Here is a 20,161-nt window from a genome sequence, read left to right as displayed (position 1 = left end):
CCTGGCAGCATCTGTAGGGAGAGAAAAGAGCTAATGTTTCGAGTCATTGGACTCGGAACGTTAGCTCTTTTCTCTCCCTACAGATGCTGCCAGACCTGCTGAGATTTTCCAGCACTGTCCCTTTTGTTTCAGATTCCAGCATCCGCAGTAATTTGCTTTGATGAGTCCCGACACCTTAACCTAAATTATTTAATAATATTACTGCAACAGACGTATATATATATATATGCCTGAACACAGGCTTTTAATAAACATTACTTCAACAGATTAAAATACAATATATATACCAATTTCATACATTCATTTAATAAAAATAAATTTAGAGTACCCAATTATTTTTTGCCAATTAAGGGGCAATTTAGTGTGGCCAATCCACCTAACCTGCACATCTTTGGTTTGTGGGGTTGAGACACGGGGTGAATGTGTGAACTTCACACGGACAGTGACCAGGGGCCAGGATTTGAACCCGGGTCCTCAGCGCCATTTACAACAGTGCTAACCACTGTGCCACGTGTCGCCTTACATTCATCATATTATTCACACAAATTGATTTATAATTCTGTAACAGCTTTCTTAAGTAACCTCGATCATTTTCTGGGAGGTATCTAAATTTTTAACCACCTCCGTATTATCCAATCTGATTACTGGAGGGTAAAGGTAGGAATTTTCCACTTCTGATTCATTCTCAATTTGCTCTGATATTTTTATCTTCCTCTCTATTTCTTTCACCCCTCTCAACACTCCCCTCTCCTGACTATCTTCCTTGTCATACTATCATTTTAACATTTAACGTACACAGGCGCTGTTTTTTTGCTCCTGTCGGGATTAGAACATACAGTGCAGAAGGAGGCCATTTTGCCCTTCGAGTCTGCACCGACACACTTAAGCCCTCACTTCCACCCTTCCCCTGACTCGTAACTTAATAACCCCCTCCTAACCTTTTTGGTCACTAAGGGAAATTTATCATGGCCAATCTACCTAACCTGCACGTCTTTGGACTGTGGGAGGAAACCGGAGCACCCGGAGGAAACCCACGCAGACACGGGGAGAACGTGCAGACTCCGCACAGACAGTGACCCAGCGGGGAATCGAACCTGGGAACCTGGCGCTGTGAAGCCACAGTGCTATCCACTGGTGATACCGTGCTGCCCCTATTAATCACTGTATAATTCACAGCATTAATTTTCTTTTTGATTCGTTAGGTCTAGTAAATATTATTTTTAACGGTTTGCCAGAGACTAGTAACAACACCATCACCCTGTCCCCAGCAGCAGAACTTGAAGCTTTGGCATTTAAAAAAATCTGTTTTAGCTTTTATTGTTCGTTGAGCAATTTTCAAAAGTTCTTCGGCCAACTCACATGCTTTGATTAATCTTTCCCGGACATTTGACACATGGGTCATAAGAGCAGTCTGTGAGCTTTGCTCTATAAATGTTTTTTTAATTGATTAAGGGGTCCACTCACTTCATGTCCATGGTAGCATAGTGGTTAGCACTATTGTTGCACAGCGCCAGGGTCCCAGGTTCGATTCCCGGCTTGGGTGACTGTCTGTGCGGAGTCTGCACGTTCTCCCCCTGTCTGTGCGGGTTTCCTCCGGGTGCTCCGGTTTCCTCCCACAAGTCCCGAAAGACGTGCTGTTTAGGTGAATTGGTCATTCTGAATTCTCCCTCTGTGTACCCGAACAGGCGCCGGAATGTGGGGACTAGGGGATTTTCACAGTAACTTCATTGCAGTGTTAATGTAAGCCGACTTGTGACAATAATAAAGATTATTATTATTATTATTAAATCAGTTCAAAAGGACTGAATCCTGTGGACCTGTTCGGGAACGTCTAATGGCAAATAGTAAAAATGGGATTCCTTTACTCCAGTCAGTGGGACACCCCCGACAATAGGCTTTAATCGTGATGTTTGAATTCATTTTGTTTGTTTTTTAAAATAAATTTAGAATACCCAATTCATTTTTTCCAATTAAGGGGCATTTTAGCCTGGCCAATCCACCTGGCCTGCACATCTTTGGGTTGTGGGGGCGAAACCCACGCAGACACGGGGGGAATGTGCAAACTCCACACGGACAGTGACCCAGGGACGGGATCGAACCCGAGTTCTCGGCTTCGTGAGGCAGCAGTGCTAACCACTGGGCCACCGTGCTGCCCTTTGATGTTTGATGCCGTCTTTCTCCTGCTCCTGGTGATTGTGGGTGATAAACTTTGTAACATTAGGGGTCCAAGCACCTTTCGGCCACTTCAACCTCACAGCTACCTTCTCAAATGTGGTGAAATAACTTTCTGTTTGCACATTCCCCCCGTGTCTGCGTGGGTTTTGCCCCCACAACCCAAAGATGTGCAGGTTAGGTGGATTGGCCACGCTAAATTGCCCCTTAATTGGAAAAAAATGAATTGGGTACTCTAACTTTTATTTTTTTTAAAGTTCATTTTTATTTGCAACTGAATTTTAGCTAACACTCTCTCTGTTATACATCAATTTCGGAATTCCATTCTTTCAATTCTCAATGCTGCGTAATTACTTTAATCGTACCATCCTTACCAGATCCTGCTTTTTTGAAGATCTACCTTCAATTGATCTGTTAACTCTCTCAGTGCAACCCCCATAAAAGTCTCCGCACCAGTCAAAGCCGTGTTTGAGTTCCAGTCTGTGTAACGTAGATGACCGCAAATCCTGTCCTCATGCCCAGCACCTGCATGTACTTATTTATTTAAAGGTTCATAAATCCCACTGAGATTCAAGGATTTTTAATCCCCCACCAACCTCACTTTGTTATATTTCCAGTTGATCATTCTGGACCAGTCCAATTACAGAGCAAAGCCTGGCTTGATCATAGAATTCACAGTGCAGAAGGAGGCCATTCGGCCCATCGAGTCTGCACTGGCCCTTGGCAAGAGCACCCTACTTAAGCCCACACCTCCACCCTATCCCCGTAACCCAGGAACCGCACCTAACCTTTTATCGGACACTAAGGGCAATTTATCATGGCCAATCCACCTAACCTGCACATCTTTGGACTGTGGGATGAAACGGGAGCACCCGGAGGAAACCCACGCACACACGGGAGGATGTGCAGACTCCACACAGACAGTGACCCAGCCGGGAATCGAGCCTGGGAGCCTGAACCTGTGAAGCAACTGTGCTAACCACTGTGCTACCGTGCCGGCCATAGATGGATCCTAACTTTGTCTTTTTTTAAACTGCGAGGGCCAGTTACTGAACACATTCACACTTTATGTTTCTCCTGGATTTGCTAAAATGCAGTTGCAACCCATCTCTTCACTTCAAGCCTGCCACTGGCCAGTGGGAAAGTCCTCTGGGCCTGCCACTGTCAACGGGGTTTCCCGTTGTAGGCACATCCCTCTGCTAAGAAACCCGCGGCGGGGGTTCGCTCGGTGGAACCGGAAGATCCGAACGGCCAGAAAACTCTGACCAGGTTCTCCGGACTTGGCGTCACCAAGATCAGAAAAAAACTCTAAAATGAACCTAGAACCTTGTTCGACCTTTCTGAAAAAAGATAGATAAAAATAGAAATTTAAACTTGGTTGTACATTGTTCGTAGCACAAGTTTCTACGTTACAGCAACGATTAAACTTAAAATTGGCTCCGAAGTGAGTTGTGATGTCCCAAGTTTGTAAAAGGAGCTATAGAAATGTAAGTTCTTTTTTACTCCATCTTTCTGCTAACTTGTTACATCACCCGCCACTTGTTGCCTTTTGATGAAGTAGTGATGGACCTTAGCGTGGTTTAACCATTTCAGATCCTTTCTACATTATAGCAGATGCCATTGAACAACACAGGAGGAGACTGAGAGACTGGTTCAGCCACGAGTCCAATGAGGAGGAGATGCGGTTTGGCTCCTTCTCGATTAAAAACTGGCGTGTGGATCCGATGATTGTGGAAAGCTCCCCTGAAGAGAATAGGGAACTCACAGCACAGTTGGGAGTCTACAGTCACATTGAACCAAAAAAATCCCAGATCATTAAGGTTGACCAAGTGTTCACAACTGCTTGCGACGAGTCCCCTGTGAAGAATGTGCTTTTGTATGGGATGGTGGGAATGGGGAAGACTGCAGTGGTTAATAAACTTGTTGTGGACTGGTGTGATGGGAAGCTCAGTCAGTTTGATATAATCCTGCCCTTCTCCTGTGTGGATTTGGCCTCGCAGAATAAACCCACATCTCTGAATAAATTAATCAGTCGGAAGTATGCTCAGCTGAAAACCATTGTGCCTCAGATCGGGTTGGGTAAACAAGGAAATGTCCTCTTCGTTTTCACTGACCTGGAGCAACTTAGGCTTGACTTTCGCCTCTCAAAGACCGAGCTGTGCAATGATCCAAATGAGCCGCTGCCTCCCAACAGCCTGTTGGTCAACCTGTTCCGAAAATACCTGCTCCCAGATGTCAACATCCTGGTCACCACCCGACCTTCAGCAGTAGATTCAATCCCGTCCAGGTATGTGGACAGGTACGCCCGTATCTGTGGCTTCACCGATGTGGAGCAGCAGTACTTGTTCTTCAAGAATCGACTGAACACGCCTGGGTATGATCAAGTTAATGAGAATTTGATGAAGATGCTGTACAAGAATTTGCAGAGACAAAGTCAGATGACATCCGACTGCTTCCTGCCATCTTACTGTTGGATCATCTGTGCAACGTTGCACTTCCTCCATTTTACTACTGCGAACATGCCCATTCAGACTCTAACCGGCCTGTATACCAGCTTCCTGAGATTGAACTTTGGTGGTCAAATTCTAGACGCCAGCTACCAGCAAGACATCTCAATCGTGCGTTTTGTTGCCAAAACGGTTGGCAAATTAGCCTACGAGGGTATAGAAAAGAAGAAAACACTCTTCAGCGAAGAAGACCTGCAGAGATGCTTTGAATTAGATACCAAAACAGAGGAAGAGTTGAACCAGTTAACTGCCTTCCAGATTGACGTGTTAGGGTTTTTTATGTCTCCCATTGCTCAGCATAACTCCGACCCACTTCTCAGATTTACCATCCCTGCAATGCAAGAATACATGGCTGCCCTGTATATCGTCTTGGGAGAGAAGAAAAGTGTTTTGGAGAAAGTGGGAGTGGTGGTGTCTGACACCATTGGAAAAGCCAGTGAAGATGTGACGGCTATTTTGGCCATTGTATCGAAACTTTTGCCATTCAGAATTCTGACGTTAGTGAGACTTGTGAATATTTTCCCACGGATCTTCAAAACGATTAGCGCCAAGAGCAAGAAGGGCATCGCAAACACCATGGTCTTTGAAATGTTCAAACAAGACGACGAGTTCAACAGTGATGTATTAGAGCAAATAAATGTAAGTATCCTTGGTGAGGAGGTTGAAGTTAACAGCACAGCAGGTGGTGAGAGAGCAGGCACTCAATGCTTTGAACTCTTCCCAACATTCATGGCTGGATTACTGGCCCAGAATAACCGCCTGCTACTGGAACAGCTTGGGTGTACAATAAAAAACATAACTGTGCGTGAAATAGCAACCAACTTGAAGAAGAACCTCAGCAATGTCACTGGCAAGCAGTTGCCTCCCTCTGAGTTTATGGACCTCTTGTTCTTCCTGTATGAGTTGCAGAATGATACCTTCGCAGGAGAGATCTGCAAGTCTTTCCAGAGCTTGAATTTATCCCAAGTTAAGATGACGCCTTTGAAGTGTTTTGTAATTACTTCAATAATGAACACGTCCAGCCACCCCATTGATGAGATTAACCTCAGCTTGTGCGATTTAAATGACGATTGCTTGAAGATCCTCCAAACTCTCCTTCTCAGGTGCAGGGATTTAAAGTAAGTTTTTGGATTTTGTTTTCTCTCTCTTTTGCTTTTCCTTCTAGATTTTTCTCTTCCAGCCCTCCATACCTCCTTTAGTTCTTCCAGAATTTGTATCTGTCAGTCGCAGCTCGTGCAAATTTATTTCTTCAGATAATGTTCTCTTTTTTAAAAAAAAAATTTAGAGTAGCCAATTATTTTTCTTTTTCCAACTAAGGGGCAATTTAGCGCGGCAAATCCACCTAGCCTGCACATCTTTGGGTTGTGGGGGTGAAAGCCACGCAGGCACGGGGAGAATGTGCAAACTCCACACGGATAATGACCCAGGGCCGGGATTCAAACCCGGGTCCTCAGCGCCGCAGTCCCTGTGCTAACCACTGAGCCACCGTTCTGCCCTTTCAGTTCCCTTTTGAGGGTCACAATTGACTCCGCCTCCCTAAGGCAGTGCATTCTGAATCCTTCCACTCACTGTGTAAAGGAACATTTTCCTCATTTTGTTTTTTGCCAATCACCTTAAATTGGTTTCCTCTGATTCTCGATCCTTCTGCATACGGGAACGGTGACAGTGGACAGAATTTACCAGCCGCTCTTCATTCCCGTCGTACAGATCCTGGTGGCCGAGGCCAGATCACAAGATTCCTGCCTCGATGGGGGCATGCAAAATCCTGCCCGGTATCTGCATATCCAAGGAAATTCTTCAGTAACCCGTGGGGAGAAAACGCACATGCTATCAGGAAACAAATTTTCTCCGTGTCTCGTTATTCCAGCGTGACTGAGATTTATTCAGGACGCTGGCTTAGCGGAGATGGAGGCTTGAACCATTTACCCACCATTTTTCCAAAGTGAATTTAGGAAGGACGTGGAAGCTTTGGAACGGGTGCAGAGGAGATTTACCAGGATGTTACCTGGTATGGAGGGAAAATCTTATGAGGAAAGGCTGATGGACTTGAGGTTGTTTTCGTTAGAGAGAAGAAGGTTAAGAGGTGACTTAATAGAGGCATACAAAATGATCAGAGGGTTAGATAGGGTGGACAGTGAGAGCCTTCTCCCGCGGATGGAGGTGGCTAGCACGAGGGGACATAGCCATAAATTGAGGGGTAATAGATATAGGACAGAGGTCAGAGGTAGGTTTTTTACGCAAAGAGTGGTGAGGCTGTGGAATGCCCTACCTGCAACAGTAGTGAACTCGCCAACATTGAGGGCATTTAAAAGTTGATTGGATAAGCATATGGATGATAATGGCATAGTGTAGGTTAGATGGCCTTTAGTTTTTGACTTTCCATGTCGGTGCAACATCGTGGGCCGAAGGGCCTGTCCTGCGCTGTATCGTTCTATGTTCTATGTTCTATTTTGTAGAGTTGGAGCTGCAATGGCCAATTTATATGAATGGGAAGGTGAGTTTTGGATAATTCCTTCCTGATCCTTTTAAATAGATTAGTACAACAAGAGATAGTAACATGTTTGATAGTTCACTTAATTTATTATCGAAAACACCTTAAACACTCCTACCAACCATTCAGAACAGTGCACGTTAGCCCTGCGTATACAATTTGCTGTAAGTAGGTTTAATAAGAAATCGTAAAGGTGTCTTCTCCAAGTCTGTTAATACACAAGGGGATCAAATGCTGCTTTCTTTCTAACTAAGTAAATCCCAATATCGGGTTTATTCCTTCTTGGTTCATGGGTCTGTTCCCACTGAACACAACTTTTCTTACAACCAATCGGATTCAGTAGTTTAATGCAGTCAATGAGAAGGGATACAGGGCTAGATGAGGAAGGTGGAGTTGATGTACAAGATCAGTCATGATATTGAATGGCAGAGCAGGTTTGAGGGGATCACCACCTACTCTGGTCCTATTTCCTCTGTTTACCAAATAGAGATATGAGATCCCTGAAAGTGTGACACTGTTGTAAAGCCTGTAAAACCTGACACTGATTGAAAATTTGTGTTTCTTAAACTTTTCTTAGCAGCAGTTGACTAAGCCTAACAGGAAAAGGAAAAAAATAGTTTTTTGAGAATATAATTTAAACAGGTGCTCCGGTTTCTTCCCGCAGTCCAAAGATGTGCAGGTTAGGTGGATTGGCCGTGCTAAATTGCCTCTTTGTGCCAAAAGGTTGCAGGGATAGGGTGGAGGCATGAGCTTAAGTAGGGTGCTCTTTCCAAGGGCCGGTGTAGACTCGATGGACCGAATGGCCTCCTTCTGCACTTTAAATTCTATGATTCCGTGAAATCCTTACTCGATTATAGGTTTCTTTCTGTTGAAAACCGAAGCAATGTTATTAAAAGCTAATCTTACAGTGGAACATATTTTGTGTGACTAATTTGGGCTAATTGTTGGCCGGATAAATGTCCCTGATTTCCTCAGCTCGATGTTTCTTTTAAATTTAAGAGGACCCAATTCATTTTTTCCAATTAAGGGGCAATTTAGCATGGCCAATCCACCTACCCTGCCAATCTTTGTGTTGTGGGGGCGAAACCCACGCAGACACGGGGAGAATGTGCAAACTCCACACGGACAGTGACCCAGAGCCGGGATCGAACCTGAGACCTCGGCGGCATGAGGCAGCAATGCTAACCACTGCGCCACCGTGCTGTCCCCTCAGCTCGATGTTAATGGAGGCAGAGATCCAACTTTCATTTATATAGTGCCTTCCACAACCTCAAGTGGTTCAATTTATGTTCAGTGAAGTACTTTCTCAAGGTGTAGTCATTATTGCAATGTGGGATGCAGCAACCACTTTGCACAGAGCATATTCTTTCAAACCCGTTTACTGCTCCATTTTGTTCAAAGCATTAAACTAATGAAAACTACTGGGACTGATTGGTCATTGTAAAAGTTACACTTATTTGGTCGTGAGACACCTTTTGCCCCTCAATTTATAATTCCATAGATGCAAATAAGAAAAAGCTAGATAATCAAATGAGAGGGAATGTAATAGATTGTGATGGAGATTGGTTTCTCCATGCAACATCATTGCCAGTTAGACCGCTTGTGCTGAATGGTTGTTCCTGTGCTGTAGAATCAGCAGAACTGGCATTTCTCTTTCATTCAAAGAACAATACAGCACAGGAACAGGCCCTTCAGCCCTCCAAGCCAGCACCGGTCATGATACCAACCTTGGGCCAAAACCTTCAGCACTCCCTTGTGCCGTATCCCAATATATCCCTCCTATCCATGTATTTGTCAAGGTGCCTTTTGAACGCTGTTAATGTATCTGTTTCCACAATCTCCCTGGCAATGCGTTCCAGGCATTCACCACCCTCTGTGTAAAAAAAAAAAAAAACAGCCTCACACATCTCCTTTAAACCTTGCCCCACGGACCTTAAATCTATGCCCCCTGGTGACTGACCCCTCCACCCTGGGAAAGAGTGCCTGCCCATCCACTCTATCCATCCCCTTATAATCTTGTAGACCTCTATCAGGTCACGCCTCAACCTCCATCGTTCTAATGAAAACCGTCCGAGTCTATTCAGCCTCTCCGCATATCTAACACCCTCCAGACCAGGCAACATCCTAGTAAACCTCCTCTGCACCCTCTCCAAAGCCTCCACGTCCTTCTGGTAGTGTGGCGACCGGGATTGCGCACCCATGCCAGTGTTGAACATTGGCCCACGCCTGTTGGCAAATCCACCGCCAAAATCCTCTTCTCGTTCCTGACTCTCTACCTTCCCATTGGCCACGTGGGTGAGCGTCTGAGGCCGGAGGAAACCAGTGGGCTCGGCTCACCAGCAGGAGTCGGAGAGAAGGAAATTGGAAAGGAAAAAAAATAGTAAAAGTGATGGGACTGAGATGTCTCTCTCAATCTCGGGCGTTTTCACTCATTTAGTTCCTCTGATTTGGAAATACCAATGCTGTTGCCAGGCAACACTTTCAATTTTGGGGGCTTTGCGGTTCCACATTTTCACAAAATTATAACTTTCTGTTCTCTCTTTTTTGTTGTTGCAGTTTACAGTTTAATAATCTAGGGCTTGGTGCCTGGCAGGAAGTCAGTAATCTGTTAATGGATCCGCACTGTACAGTCCAGAACCTGTGGTAAGGCAAAACCTTTGCTCAAAGCAACTCACTTATTTTCCTCCAGAGATAGGAATGACTTTCAAAACAGCTGTGACTACAGCCCAAGAATAAGTAACAGAAAATGTAATGATGTTGCTGTTTTGCTCTTCGAGTTTTAAGACTTTAAACCTTAGATTGTGAAGTAAAAATGAAATCCGCAGTGCCCATCCTTGGGAACAATGGGTTATCTGAACAGATTATTATTATTATTAATCATTTTTGGGCAGCACCTTATCCCTGTGAAGTCCTGCACTGGATCCCATCCCTCGAGGAAGTTGGTGAGGAATTTTCCCTTTGTCGCGATAGGGGTTTTATCTTGAGTGGTGTTGCCTCTCCTGTGGCTGTGAGGTGCTTGGGGTAGGGTGGAGGGTGAAAAGAGAGGAAGAGGTAAAGGGAGGAGGGGATAAACAAAACCTGTTTAGCTCCGATGCTCCAGTTGTCGCGAATGTGCGGTCGTCTTGTTGGACCATCTCGTCTTTCTTTTTACCGTGGATTTTGTAATTTTGTATAAATTAAATCAGTTATGAAGCTCAGTAAAGTTTACCAGTCCCTGATTGGCCCCTAGGAATCTCAGGGTCTATTTTATGAGTATGCTGATTCCTCACTAAGAGCCTCAAGCTCCAGGAACGCATGTTGGGAAATCGTGAACACCTTGGAAAATCATGTGGAGCGTGGCTGGGCTTTTCATGATGAATGTAGAAATTGTTATATATATTGTTTAAATGTATTTTATCATAAACATGTATCAAAGCAGGTTACAGCAAATAAACACCCCGAGAAACGTACTTCCCAACAATCAATTATACAGTCTGTACAGATTTTTCCCCTTTTTCACCTCACCCCCCACCGCCGAACAGCTCCTCAAACACGGTCACAAACATCCTCCACCTTTTCTCAAACTCCCCTGCTGAGCCCCTTAACTCGTACTTTATCTTCTCTTCCAACAGGAAGTCGTGCTGGTCACCCAACCAAGCCGCTACCCCCAGTGGCGATGCCGACCGCCACTCCAGCAAAATTTGCCACCATGCAATCAGAGAGGCAAAGACCATGACATCTGCCTCCCTCCTCGCCATGAGCTCCAGCTTCTCTGAAACCCCAAATATCGCCACCAAAGGGTCCGGGTCCCTACCTCCTCCTCCACTATCCTGGCTATGACTGTGAACACTCCCGCCCAGAATCTACCCAATTTTTCCCAACCCCAAACCAGGTGCACATGATTGGCTGGCCCCCACACACACCTATCACACTGCTACCCCCTTAAAGAACCCACTCATTCTCACCCGAGTCATATGCACCCTGTGCACCACCTTAAACTGTATCAGGCTCATCCTTGCACAAGAGGAGGTCCTGTTTACCCTACGCAGTGCCTCACTCCATGCTCCCCAATTGAGCTCCCCTGCCAACTCCGCTTCCCATTTCTCCTTGATCTTCACTATCCGCTCACCTCCCTGTTCCCCCAGCCACTTGTGTACATATCCCCAATTCTTCCCTCCCCTTCCACATCCGGAAGCAGTCGTCAATCCAGCAGGGTGTATTCCGGCAACCTATTAAACCCCCTCCAGACCTTTTGCGCAAAGTCCCTAACCTGCAGATACCTGAACTCACTCCCTCTCGGCAGCTCTACCCTCTCCCTTAGCTCCTCCAGACTGGCAAACCCTTACTCTAAATACAAATCCCTCGTCTTGACCAGCTCCACCTCCTGTATACACTATCCACCCCAACCCCCCCCCCAGCTCAAACCCATGATTCTCGCATAACGGCGTTAGCACCAACATCCCTTCCATCCTAAAATGCCTCCTTATATAGTATATTTTACATCTGTTGCAGGAAAGTTTTTAAGTGCCTGGGTTAAGGTATCTATTTGTTGCAGTAAAATTATTAAAGAATCTATTGTCATGTGAGAGTACCTTTAAGAAATGGGTGTTTACTACTGCAGTGATGTCAGAGAGTGGGTGGAGCTGGGCTGTCTGTCAGCTTTTTACTTTCATTTTAGGCTGTTTGATGCAGGGTGTGTTTTAGTTTTGTTTTCAGTGTTGGGAGCTGAAGCCAGACCAAGCAGATGTACTGCTGTTCTCTCTGCCATCAAAAGACTATCTCTTGATCATTTGGTGAATTCAGAATTATAAATGTTCTCAGTAATGAATGTAAACCTAATGTGCTTCTGGTAAAAGGTTTTTTTTAAGTCTTATGGTTGTTAAAAGGAAAGCTTAAAGGATTACTTAGTGTTGTATTCATTGGGGGTTGTATTTGAATTAATGGTTGCTAAGATGTTCACTGTATGTTTTAAAAAGGTTAACTTGAGTTCATAGAATAAACATTGTTTTATTTTTAAAAATACTTTTCCATTTCTGCTGTACCCACCTGTAGAGTGGGCCATATGCTCCCCATACCACAATCTATTAAAAGTTGTGGGTCAGGTGAACTCCATGATACACTTTGTGGTTCTCTAAACCCTGGCCCATAACACTAGTTTAAGGTACCCAAACTGTGTGTCTGCTAAAGCTGTAATTAAGGAGTCGTACAAGTGATATAATTATTGATTTTAACCACTTACACGGTTACAGATAAAGATCTAATTGAATCGTGTTTTGATTGCAGGAGATTCCCTGGATTGTAGATAATTTGTGGGGGAGTGGTGTTTAGTCCTAGCTAAGCAGGTCATGGAATTTAGTGAGATATAGATGATGTAATTAATGGGAGCCAGGTCTTTGTAGTCAGTTATAGAATTTTAAGTTGAACAGCAGTTTTGCCAAATGCTGTTAGGTTGAGCAGATGTGTATTGGATTTGCTTTTGAAAGCAATTATCTCCAAAAGTCTCTGCACAGCTAAGCATGTAAATCTATTGTGTTAACTTTATTTATAAGTGGCATTTGAACTGTATTGAAATGAATGAAATGAGTTGCTTAATTGGAATTAGTGTCAGGGGTAGATCGTAAATACAAGTTTTTCCTTCAGAACTGTTTAATTAATAATTGTGAAGCTATTTTTTTGATGTTAATGTAGTTAATTCTGAACTTAAATTAAAGTTTGTTTTAACATGAATGATATCTATTGAGCAGAGTCATCGCTCCTGGAGTGAAATATCCTTTCCTCAGATTTACAAATTTATAAAAAAGGTGTTTTGGGTTTTTTTGTCCACACTTGAGAGAGTGAGCAGCGTGCCTTCAGAAAATATACCATCTCTCATGAGGGCGTAATCAACATTAACTGTGACACCTTCCATGGTCAAATAGGGAGCTGATAATTTTCTAGAATCATACATGAAGTGGGGCCAAGTACCTTGTTGAGAATGTTGCTTTTCTTCACACCGGCCAGTGGCAATTCCTAACACCCCTCATTTCTCCCAAGTCTCTGGAGTGCGATAAACTTGCAATTGTTTTTTCAGGCTTTGTGACAACGCTTTGTCAGAGGCTGCGGTTAATTGTATCGGACCTGCCATCACTCACAACCGCTCCGTTACCCAGTTATCGCTGCTCAACACGTCCCTGGGGGACAAGGGCGTGAAGATGCTTACACCATACATCAGAGATAATACACATCTGAAAGACATCAACCTAGCCAGTAACCTCATCAGTGAGCGCACTGCCATGGACCTTGTGGAGATGATCAAAACACATCCAACACTAGAAAGAGTCCAGTAAGTAACTGCCAATCTTTTCAGATCGAATGAGTCATCCACCATTGTTGAAGATGAGGAGTAGCGACTGGAGTAGACCAAATGGCCCTCTGGGGTGTTAAAGGTGGAGGGAGGGGGGGGGATAGAGATTCAAGGAGAGAGTTTGAGAGATTTAGACCCAGGCAACTGAAACACGGCCACTAATGGTGGAGCGATCAAACTCGGGGATGCTGAGCAGGCCAGAATTGGAGGAATGCAGGAATGGTGAATAATCCATCGCTGTTCATGTGAGGTAGAAGGAGGAGGGAGAGGAGGAGGAGGGATAAAATTCAACAGCAGGCTCAAGGTCAAATTGATTAATCCTTGGTTGAAATGCCCCATGGAAATGCAAGTATTTTTCTTTTCAACTGATTCAGCAAATGCATTGACAGATGTTTTGTTACATTGTTAAAAGTTGCAAGATGAGCCCTTAATTATCAGATGTGCTGTTAAAATCTTGGCTCTGGCTCTTTTTGCCCACATCAGCTCTCCACATTGTAATTAAAAGAGTTGTCAGTCTTGGCATTAGAGTGTGTGGCTTGCCCGGTCTTGTGTGGCACAGTCAAGTGATTACTGTTGACAGAATAATGAGTGTTAAGGAGTGTCTGCATAAATCAAATCTAACCTCAGTGGTTACAGTTCACTGGGGAGTCTGAGTTGCTGTGGCAACAAGCACTTTATTACATTCATGCTGTAGTCCGGGTAGTGAGGGTAGAGGCTCCAACGTTCTTCCATCTCATGTCTGACCAGCAATCTCTCCCGCTCCTACCACCAGCCATTGGTGTGTGTTGGGAGGGATTTGCGGGTGGGTGCTCCACCTGTTTGGCTGCCGTCATGAATTCACTTTCTCGGCCATCGGGTCCTGGGGTGAGACTAGAACCTCAGCTTCTCCGCTTCTGCCTCGGAAGATTCTGGAGAAGATTCCCCACTGCGCCACAAGACCTCTCTAACCTCAGCAACCAGGGAAATGACTACACGTGCCTTGGAAACTGCTTTTTGTTCCTGTTCTCATTTTAATGATATACCAACCAGGAGATTTTTTTAAAAAAAATCAGGTTAATCTCTTAATGAGGAACAGAGTGTTCTATCGTGCTTTTTTCTCTGAACCGTCAACTTTATCATGTTAGGGTCCAGTTCAGGTGAAGCACAGCCGGGTGCTGCGTTCCGCTCCCTTTACAACCCATCTACATCGTAACTTCAGAATCACAGTCCAGCTGGCTTCACTGTGATATACCCGAATATAAATCTGTTCAGACTGCTTGGAGCTCGCAAACACCCGGCTATTGGGGCCAGATAGGGCAGCACGGTAGCACAGTGGTTAGCACTGTTGCTTCACAGCGCCCGGGTCCCAGGTTCGATTCCTGGCTTGCGTCACTGTCTGTGCGGAGTCTGCACGTTCTCCCCGTGTCTGCGTGGGTTTCCTCCGGGTGCTCCGGTTTCCTCCCACAAGTCCCGAAAGACGTGCTGTTAGGTGAATTGGACATTCTGAATTCTCCCTCTGTGTACCCGAACAGGCGCCAGAATGTGGCGACTAGGGGATTTTCACAGTAACTTCATTGCAGTGTTAATGTAAGCCTACTTGTGTCAGTAATAAAGTTTATTATTATTTTAAAAAAGAAAAAAAATTTAGAGTACACAATTCATTTTTCCCAATTAAGGGGCAATTTAGCGTGGCCAATCCACCTACCCTGCACATCTTTGGGTTGTGGGGGTAAGACCCACGCAGAGACAGGGAGAATGTGCAAACTCCACACGGACAGTGACCCAGAGCCGGGATCGCACCAGCAGGGCTAACCCACTGCGCCACCGTGCTGCCCCCCCCCCGATTATTATTATAATAAATACTTTATCAGGCATTAGTCCTGTGGTCTTTCCCTATCCCTCATACGAATGTACATATGAGTTAGTAGTGGGAGGAGGCCATTTGGCCCCTTGAGCCTGCTCCGTCAGCCAGTAAGATCATGGCTGATCTGATTATAAGTTCAACCCCACATTCATGCCGACCCCCGATAACCTTTCACCCCCTTGTTTATCAAGAATCTATCGAGCTTTGCCTTAAAAATAGTCAAGGACTCTGCTTCGACCACCCCTTGAGGAAGCGAGTTCCAAAGTCTCTCAACCCTCTGAGCAGGAATTTCCTGGTCTCTGGCCTAAATGGATGACCCCTTTATTCTGAAACCATGACTCCTCATTCTAGATTCTCCCGCAAGAGGAAACATCCTTTTCATATCGACTCTATTAAAGTCCCCGCAGGATTTTATCTGTTTCATTCAAGTTGCCTCTTGCTCTCCTAAACCCCAGCAGATACAAGCTTAGCCTGTCCAACCTTTCCTCATAAGACAACGCCTTCATTCCAGGTATTGATGTGGTGAGACCTCTCTGAACTGTTTCCAATGCATTTATATCTTTCCTTCAAATGGAGCCCTCACTGGGGCAGCACGGTGGCCTAGTGGTTAGCACAACCGCCTCACGGCGCTGAGGTCCCAGGTTCGATACCGGCTCTGGGTCACTGTCCGTGTGGAGTTTGCACATTCTCCCCGTGTCTGCGTGGGTTTCGCCCCCACAACCCAAAAATGTGCAGAGTAGGTGGATTGGCCACGCTAAATTGCCCCTTAATAGAAAAAAATAATTGGGTAATCTAAATTTAAAAAAAAAAAAAAAAATGGAGCCCTCAGCCCCGTCTTCGCTCACCTCAATCAACTTTGCCCTGTAGAAATATACCCAACCGCCCCTCAAGACTACTCAGACTGACTCTTGTAGTGGTTGCAGTGATTAATGTTTGTGTGTTTTGTCTGCAGCCTGTATCTGAATGAGATCAGTGACAGTGGGAAGCAGAATCTGCAGGCGCTGAACAGGGAGCAGGATGGAGTGACTGTTCTGGCTTCAATCACAGATGGGTCCAACATCTCGGCCTACTGGTCGCTGATCCTGAAGAACATCTCGCAAAACACGGCAAACCGGGACAAGGAGCTTGTGGCTGACTACCTGACCCTGTTCCAGAATGAGCTGACTTTCAGCCGAGGGCAGACCCGAAACCTCTGGAAGAAACTAAAACTGCTGCGGGTGGAAAATGGGATTGAAAACTTGCTGAAACAGATCAAACAGGAGGACTAACCTGGGGCTTCACCAGGATGGTGAGATTTTCAAGGAGACAGTATTTGCACCGGCTGGCCCCTTGATGCCATTAGACTGATACCGTGCCAAATGCCACACTGTTACCTGGTTTTAGAAGGGGAGCACAGTTCTTGCCTCCCAAGGTTTAAACTCTGGGAGGAGTGAGGGGGCAGAGAGAAGAGATTGGAGATGCAGCCCAGTTATTGGTCCTGGACCCTCACTGGACTCCCATTGTCCTGGCCCACAGTGTTTAATCAAAAAACCCTCCAATATTGGATTGAATCTTCAGGAGATGCGGGGGTAGATTTTCAACATGACATCTGGCCTTTGAAATTCAGCCTCTCCTTTACAACATCAGAACTTTCTAAATATGGTGTCCAACAGGCAGGCACAACATTGAAAACCTTCCCAAATCCTCCAGCGTTGTTCTGGATTCTCAGGAATTTAAAGATCTACGTCCAGGTCACTGCAACCAGCAGAGGAATTATACCGAACGTTGAAAATAAAACATTTTTTTCAAGCACAGTAATAAAGTAATAAAAACATTGGAGTTGGGGATGAGAGAAGGTGTTTGACGGGGCGGGATGGTTGGATACCTGGCAATCCTGTGATGAAGACTCCACGAATATGTTCAACCAGACTTGGCAACATTTAGCCCACATCTGTCCAGCTCGTGATGTTTAACAAAGAAAGACTTGCATTTCTCAGCACTTTTTTGCAACCTCCAGATGTTTCAGAGCACTTTGCAGACAATGAAGTACTTCTTGAAGTGCAGTCACTGTTGTCATGTCGGAAACAGCAACCAATCTGTGCCCAGCAAGATACCACAAACAAAGGGCAGCACGGTGGCCTAGTGGTTAGCACAACCGCCTCACGGCGCTGAGGTCCCAGGTTCGATCCCGGCTCTGGGTCACTGTCCGTGTGGAGTTTGCACATTCTCCCCGTGTCTGCGTGGGTTTCGCCCCCGCAACCCAAAGATGTGCAGAGTAGGTGGATTGGCCACGCTAAATTGCCCCTTAATAGAAAAAATAATTGGGTAATCTAAATTTATAAAAAAAGAAAAAGAAAAAAAAAGATACCACAAACAACAATGCAGGACAGTCTGTTTTCTGTGTATATTGATTTAAGGGATAGATTATTGGCCAGATTATTGTGAAGCATCTTGGGGATGTCTTGCTGTTTTAAAGACTGTGTACAAATACAAGGTTGTTATATTTGGGGTTTGGTTCGGTGGGAGGGAGAATTGTGTACATGGGTTTGTTGGATGTGGCGGGTGTTATCTCTTTCCTTTTTGTTGTTTTCTTTTTTGTTTTTGTAGTTGCTGGGTGGTTTTTGTTCAACAAGGTTGTTGTTTTAAAATGAATCCACAGCAGTCGAGGGAGGATAATGATGGCTGATTAATTGTATGTTCGGGTACTGGTGGAAATAACCAATACTATACTCCCTCTAGAGTCAGAACTAGAAAATCACACCCAACTGGGAGGAAATTGTAGCATTTGAAAGCTTCAGTGCACTTTATCACAAATCTCTTTGATCATTATTTTTTTTTCCGTGAGCACTCCTGCAAGAAAAAAACGGAAATGTCCAGCAAAAAAAGAGCACCTTCAAAAGATAATAAAATTCATCCCAAGTGAAGGGTTTGATCGAATCCCTGCAGTGCAGAATGAGGCCATTTGGCCCATCGGGTCTGCACCCGCCCTCCTGAAAGAACAGCCAATCTAGGCCCTAACCCCGGAACCCCCACCTAACCTTTGGACACTAAGGGGCAATTTAGCATGGCCAATCCACCTAAACGTCTGCACCTTTGGACTGTGGGAGGAAACCGGAGCACCCGGAGAAAACTCGCACAGACACGGGGAGGGCATGTAAACTCCACACACTGATGGGTAAATAAGGAGAAATTGTTTGCAGTGGGAGCACGGTCAGTTAGCAGAGGGCAGATTTTAAGGTAATTGGCAAAAGGAGCAGAGGGGAGATTAGTTTTTTTTACCCAGAGAATTTAGGGCAGCACGGTAGCATGGTGGTTAGCACAATTGCTTCACAGCTCCAGGGTCCCAGGTTCGGTTCCCAGCTTGGGTCACTGTCTGTGCGGAGTCTGCACGTTCTCCCCGTGTCTGCGTGGGTTTCCTCCGGGTGCTCCGGATTCCTCCCACAGTCCAAAGATGTGCAGGTTAGGTGGATTGGTCATGCTAAATTGCCCTTAGTGTCCAAACTTGCCCTTACTGTTGGGTGGGGTTACTGGGTTATGGGGATAGGGTGGAGGTGTGGGCTTGGGTAGGGTACTCTTTCAAAGAGCCGGTGCAGACTCGATGGGCCGAATGGCCTCCTTCTGCACTGTAAATTCTATGATTACATCTGGAAGGCGCTGCCTCAAAGGGCAGTGGGAGCGAATTCAATAGTAACTTTCAAAAGGGATTTGAAAAAATACTTGAAGAAGAAATATTTGCACGACTATGGGGAAAGCACATTGCACAGGGGGAGTGGGTCTAATTGCTTTCAAAGAGCCAGTGCAGGCTGAATGGCCACTTTCTGTACTGGTGTCATTCGACATAATTCTTGACCTTGTACCGTTGGTAACTCTGTACCACAAGCGGTGAATTATTTGAAGAAACAAACTTAGTTTTAGTAGTTGCTGTTGTGCCGTGCCACAGGTGTGGATTGTGTGGGCTCTGAGGGGCCGTTTGATTTTGGCGTGTTTTGCAATTGATGTATTAACCATTTCCAAACCTCGTCGCCCACACTCACTCGAAGCAAGCATTTTATCCCTGCTTTAAGACTTGTTCGAGGATTCCTCGCCGGTCTCGGTGACTGTTTTATCAGTGACAGTGGATGTTTCTACTTTGCACTGCAACAGGACAGGATTGATTTTCAAGCACCACATGAAGTCGGAAGCATTAGCTGGCTGGAGCTCCCCTAATTGGTAGTCGAGAACTTTGAACATTTTTGTTTACTTTCAAAAGTTTTTAAGAAGGATGTTGTGTGATTGGAGAGCTGGCACACCATGATGGGCCAAACGGCCTTCTGCACTGTAATGATCCTGTGATTCTGTTTGCAGCAGCTGTTCCAGTCTACACAAAGAATATTTAGGTATTACTGCACTCAAAATCTTCTCCCCATTACTCTCGAACTCTGCTTGGCTATGATCCCTCCTGCCCGGGACTGGCATCTCCCCATGAGCTGAGACAGTGAACATCAGAAGTTATTTGTTTGTTGCCATCCCTAGTTGCCCTTGAGAAGGTGGTGGCGACCTGCCTTCTTGAACCACTGCATGTCGTGTAGGGACACCCCCTATGCTGTTAGGGAGGGAGTTCCAGGACTTTAGTGATGCCAGAGGCAGAGATTGCAGTTCCAAATTGAGGTAGTCTCAGAGTCCGAGATAGCGGTGCTCCCCAACATCCTGCTGCCATTGTCTTTCTAGGTTGTGAGATGCTGGGTGAACCTTGTGCTGCCCTTACCCAACAAAGGGCACCAAATAGCCACCATGGACAGGAATCCAGACAATTTATTCGCCTGTTGAATGCAGGTTAGAATGGCCAATTCCAAATTGTAACCACAGAT

General features: G+C 45.3%; 1 protein-coding gene across 4 annotated transcripts in view; it reads left to right on the top strand.

Annotated features, from left to right (window-relative positions):
* The window catches only part of nlrx1 (NLR family member X1), a 62,935-nt gene extending 45,439 nt beyond the window's left edge, over nucleotides 1-17,496 (top strand). For all 4 annotated transcript variants that reach the window (XM_038779191.1, XM_038779192.1, XM_038779195.1 and 1 more), the window contains exons 5-8: nucleotides 3,784-5,797; nucleotides 9,727-9,813; nucleotides 13,220-13,471; nucleotides 16,288-17,496. In XM_038779191.1, coding sequence (XP_038635119.1) covers nucleotides 3,784-5,797; nucleotides 9,727-9,813; nucleotides 13,220-13,471; nucleotides 16,288-16,603 — 2,669 coding nt within the window. In that variant the 3' untranslated portion in view covers nucleotides 16,604-17,496. The remainder of the gene's footprint in view (nucleotides 1-3,783; nucleotides 5,798-9,726; nucleotides 9,814-13,219; nucleotides 13,472-16,287) is intronic.
* The last annotated feature ends 2,665 nt before the right edge of the window (nucleotides 17,497-20,161 follow it).

The sequence above is a fragment of the Scyliorhinus canicula genome, chromosome 19 (assembly GCF_902713615.1).
Source record: "Scyliorhinus canicula chromosome 19, sScyCan1.1, whole genome shotgun sequence".
In the NCBI taxonomy this organism is placed as follows: domain Eukaryota; kingdom Metazoa; phylum Chordata; class Chondrichthyes; order Carcharhiniformes; family Scyliorhinidae; genus Scyliorhinus; species Scyliorhinus canicula.
Note: the sequence above shows the minus strand (reverse complement) of the source record. Positions and strands in the feature narration are given on the sequence as shown.